Raw genomic sequence first — 5,686 nt, forward strand, 5'->3', positions numbered from 1 at the left:
GTTTAGTTTAAGTATCTAAATAAAATATCTCCATAAATTTAAGTATCATGTATTTGGCCTATTAACAAGTAAAAATGTGATTTCCGCACCTATTTAGAAAGATCGGTACTAAACGAATCACTTCTCAAAATGAAATACAAACTTCTTCTCTTCAAAACTACTTTTCCGAAAAGTTATCTTCACAAAAAATTATTCATTAAAATTCGGACACAATAGAAGAAACGCGCTTAAGGACTCAAATCTATATGATTTAGATTCATACCTTCATAAGCGCAAATAAACTAATGTCTACATACACAATTTATTCTAAAACTGCATCGATACGTCAAAAAATTTCTCAACATCACAAATCATATGAATTAATTAATTAATTATAAATGATCAATCCAAGTAAATTACATGAACTCTATCCTTAATTTAAGGCTGGGGTTCATTTTCATGGTTGGTATCCTTTGAGACTTGGTCTTCTTTTCCCCATTTTATAAAGAATGTCAATAGCAACAAGCTAGTAGATTGGCATGCTAGACCACAAATCAACCCTACCCATAAACCCTGCATCATTCACAAACAACAAAAAACGATACTCTGTCAGCATATAGAAGTTAAACTCTTACACAAAAACATACTGAATGTTTAAACTCTTACACAAAAACATACTGAATGTGAATTACCTTATATCCTTTGTTGAACTTGAAAGCCAAGACCGCGCCTATTGTCATACCAAAGAAATAGAAACTTGCCAAGTTGATGCACATTGCGAAACGTTGCCATCCACATCCTCTTGCCACTCCTGATGATCAATATTCATTTACAAGTTAACGTTTTAGCTTGTTCAATTCTATTGATCAATATGTTAAAACTAAAATGTAATTGTCGCGAAAACACGCACATATATATGCAAAGAAAGTTGATTAACCTGATAGAATTCCTTGTATGAAATCGAACAAGAAAGAGACTAATAGGAGAGGTGTCATTGAGGCAAATTTGCGAATAATCTCCGGTTCATCACTGAAGAGGCCAGCCCAGGCATTATGACCAAAACCTAGGGCCAAATCAACTATGAGTGCAGCAACAATAGCTAGCTTGAGAGTAACAGCCATAGCTTGTTTAGCTTTGCGGATATTTCCTGCTCCTATCTCGTTTGACACCCTCGTGCTGCACGTTAAGAACATAATTAAGTTAATAAGAGTTATACGTCTCCTTTCAAATGACATGGTCACACAATTCAATATAGTGTTCTGTCATCAAAAGAGAATTTTCACGTGCAGACCTTGGTCTATGAAACAGAATCAGGCTTGCACGTAATTAAGATTTAAGAGACATGTTGAGACATAGTTTAGTAAATAAGAGTTATACGTTTGATCTCTCTAACAGCTTAACATTTTAGATGAGTTGGTCGTCACACAAGTCAACATAGTGTTCCGTGCAGACCTTGTCCTAGGAAACAGAATCAGGCCCACACATTAAGAGGCGTGTTCAAACAAATTAAGTGAATAAAGTCGCGATATCTCTAATGATTTAAACATTTAAATGAGATTGTCACATAATTAATTCAACACGAGATATGTTTTAGCATTAGAAATTGATGGAAATATAAAGGAAAAGAATTATTTTCAACAATTTTGTTGGTGAAATTACCTTGCAGCTGCACTGAGGCCATAAGATATCATGTAGGCTATGGTTTCTGTATTTACACTGTAACACAAAACTTAGATCAGCAACTAAAATTCGACTTCCAAGAAATAGGAAAAATTTGCTTGTGTTTCAAAACCGTGTTGAAAACTTACCACATTGCAACGACAGAAGTAGTTGTTTCCGCGTTTGGCATCAAACCAGCTAATAACACAAGAATCTCAAACGCCCAATACTCCAAGCTGTTACACATCAATTAGAGACTATCAGTACCGATAAAGGTGTGTGGAGCATGTAATTTAAGGGGAAACATTTGAATTTGCTTTATTGTACGGTCATACCTCTCTATAACAGTCATTCATTAGGACAACATTTCACTACAACGACTAAGTTTTCTTTGGAACCAATTTTCATGTTATGTGATATAACAACCAAAATATATTCAGAGAAACAACGTCATTATAGAGAGGTTTGACTTTAATAACAAAAACTTACCACACCATTCCAGCAGAGGGCAAAGCCAACTTCAAGTTTGAAAAAAGATGCAGAAGTGGCTCGGATGAGAGACCTTCGGGCCTAATATGACTAAATTTCTTGGAGAAAAGCACGTATAGACTCAACGTAATGAATGTGATCCAAAATGAAATCGAAACAGCTAATGCTGCTCCTTTGAAAGCAAGATGTGTCCAATGAACCAGAGCATATGCAATGCCAATGTGGAGAACTAGAGCTGCAACCGCGATGCAAGCTAAAGGTAAGATGATCGATTGAGCTTGAAGAAACCTCACAATGTTTTGCAAGAAAGCATATGCAAACAATCCAGGTATGAGGAACTTCAAGAACACCCCTGCTTCATGTGCTATGGCAGGTTCTTGATGAAGTAAAATCAGAATTCGATCCGAATACCACCAGATGACAGAAACAACAATAGAAAAGAAGAATGATATGATGCTTGATGTTTGAAGATGTATCCCCAACATCCTGAACATTTTCGCACCGTATCCTTGACCACATAATGTCTCAAGTGCACCACTTAGTCCAACCTATATATAGATGATCAATCAACGAGTTCAGAGTTCACTTCCGTTGAAAATATAATTAAGTAAATAAAAGTATAGTACTCTTTCTGACAACTTTAATCTTTAGACGAAATGATCACACAATTGAACATAATGTCTCAAGTACATGACTTATATATTATTAGTAGCTAGTATTTTATATGAGCACCCTATGTGTATATTAAACCAATGAAAGTAAGATATAAACACCCAATGCATACATGTAAGTATTTACCCTTTTAACATTATCAACATAATTTAATTTGTTATAATACTACAATACTAATTATTGGATCTGCCCTGATTATATATATAGAGTTTGGAACATTGAAATTGTGTTCCACCCTTAACTACCACTACCTTTTTAATGAACATATTATTTTTGTATACAGTCAGTGCATAGAAGTTATTATTGTCATGTATTTTTACGTACCATGAAAGAGAAACCAGTAACCATGGCCCATGAATTAGCAAGATTTGAGGAAGCGAGCTCGAGTTTCCCAAGGTGTCCGGCAAACATGACGGAGACGAGGCTGATGAAGTAGAAACAACCGTTCACGACGATCATCGGAACGGAGAACAACACTTGATTTTTCGCTTCTTTACAATTGATTATCTGTCCACAAGACTTGTTCAATGGATTGTCCTTTTGTTCAACCAATGTTGATACCGGTGCCGGAGTTTGTTCCGGTGATGGTGCCGGAGTTTTTTCCGGTGACGGTGACGGAGTTTGTCCCGGTGACAGTGCCAGAGTTGGTGCTGGTGCCGGTGCCGATGGGACGACACTCTCCTCCGGTGAAGGGGCGTTCAAATTAGTTATTGTCATTGTGAAAATGAGATTGCTATAGTAGGAACAATAATAGTATGATGATTGAGAGTGTAGTGATTTCTAAAAACTCGAAATTTTGAATGATGACTTTGATATATCTTTTTTTTTGTATATTTATATATAAAAACAAGATTTTGGTTGAGACAATCTTGGGATTTGTTGTTGTCAGAGACAACTACAACAAGCGAAAAATGCTCAGTTGAACACGTTTGTATCGAAGGTGTACCAAAGAGATGAGTAAAAGTTGCTATGTAACAAATTTTCCAACAAATTTTCTAACTAATACTAATAAAAAGTAAAAATGTTAATAAAAGTTATGACATTCAATTTCATATCGCAAGAATTTCGGTATAAGTACTAGAAATGGTTGAAAAGTCTACACATCCTTTTATTTACTTAATATTCTTGTAAATATAAATTAAATATTTAAATTTAGAATATTTTTAGTGAAATTTTAGAGTTCTTATTATCTGATACGTAATGTGAATTGTAAAATGTGCACATACATATCAAAACAATTACTCAATTCTTTTCCTACCCTTTTCTTTCTGCAAAAAATTATACTATCCGTTCATAACGAAATTATTTACTAAATAATTATATTTAAATTTGCATATTAAAAAATTACACTTATAATGCAATTAAATATTTATATTATTCATGTATTTAATTTAATTAAATTTGAATTTTATCCATTTAATATCAAGCACTTTTTTAAAAACTACGATCACGTGGTGTGTACATTATTTTCGTGAAATTATGTGAATGAGAGAAGAAAAGAAGACTGAGAAAAATATTGGATATATAGAGTTAGATTTAAGATTTAAATTTAAATATATTTAATTTTTAAGGTAATTAGAACAAACTTTATTACACTTTTCATACTACGAATTTGAAATATAATATTTGAGTCATTAAAATCACTCAATTTTGTTTTATCTTACAAAAGTCATTCAACTTTTCCCAGTTAGATTTCATGGTTGCCTAGTTAGCTTTCATTGTCATTTTATCTGAAAATACCGTTTTCTATGCTTATTTAATGATGTCGTAGCTTTAAATTTTTAGGGAAAAAGATATTTCAATGTATTTAAGACTGGACTCATTCTAAACACGATTCAATTTTGACCTAAACCGCTAAAAAATGTCTTTAATAACATACCATTAAAACATATAATAATTAAATATTATTAGGGCATTTCTAATATTTTTGAAGAATCATTTATTATCATAATCGTTTTGAGTCGGATAACGGTTTACTTTGCATATGGGATCTAGAGTATATTTGTCACGCCCCGAGCTAACCCCGAGACGCGGACACGGGACCTAGGACCACAAGTGATCCCAAGCTAACCCTGCTGGCATGATCATGAGCATACTAAATATAAGCATGAATAATAGAAACTGTGCGGAAGCTATAATCATAAACAAAATGAAAAGATGGGGAATACCCATATACTATAACTGAAATATATGAAAACTNAAACTGAATAATAGAAACTGTGCGGAATACCCATATACTATAACTGAAATATATGAAAACTGATGAGTTTAATACAAAGAAGATATTAACTCAATACTAAGTTGAATCTATATATGTCTGAAAATAGTCTCTAACTGACTAGAAATGCCGGGAGGCCCCAGCTAAGTCTAGCAAAACTGAAACTAAAGGACTAAAAATATTGAAAAGAAACTCATGACTATTGTCCTCGGAGAATAAGGACTCACCACTGATTCTGTTGAACTGGAGATCGAGAACCGATCTAAGCGTGATCTGGATGCTGAGAACCTGAACCTACATCACGAGAAGATGTAGCGCAGCGTATGCGTCAGTACTTGAAAGGTACTGAGTATGCAGGATAGAATACAGTTGAAATAACATATAACTAAACAAAGCAAATAAGCAATGACATAATCTGAACATGATATAGATACTGAATGCTGAGATAACTGAATGCATTGACCAATTTATAACATTCTGAAATTGAATACTGGATATATTGATAAATGGTCAATACAATAGAATCTAACTGAACTGTGGAAGCTACTAATAACCGATAATAAACCACATGAGCTAAATGTGGAGTCCGATGTATATGCCCCAACGAGTGGACCCAATATACCCTAGTAGAGGTATAGAGGCATGCTGGCGTGATCACTGAAATGATGC

The 5,686-nt window shown here is 33.8% G+C and overlaps 1 protein-coding gene across 1 annotated transcript; it reads right to left on the reverse strand.

Moving 5' to 3' along the window:
* Positions 1-357: 357 nt before the first annotated feature.
* On the reverse strand, positions 358-3,516 carry LOC125865937 (protein DETOXIFICATION 18-like). The gene is made up of 7 exons (XM_049546203.1): positions 3,124-3,516; positions 2,128-2,675; positions 1,788-1,874; positions 1,639-1,695; positions 917-1,155; positions 672-790; positions 358-552 (listed from the first exon to the last, which is right to left on the reverse strand). The coding sequence occupies exons 1-7, from the start codon at positions 3,514-3,516 to the stop codon at positions 418-420; spliced, it is 1,578 nt and encodes a 525-aa protein (XP_049402160.1). The 3' UTR covers positions 358-417.
* Between the last annotated feature and the right edge of the window lie 2,170 nt (positions 3,517-5,686).

Source organism: Solanum stenotomum, chromosome 5 (assembly GCF_019186545.1).
Source record: "Solanum stenotomum isolate F172 chromosome 5, ASM1918654v1, whole genome shotgun sequence".
NCBI classification, from domain to species: Eukaryota; Viridiplantae; Streptophyta; class Magnoliopsida; order Solanales; family Solanaceae; genus Solanum; species Solanum stenotomum.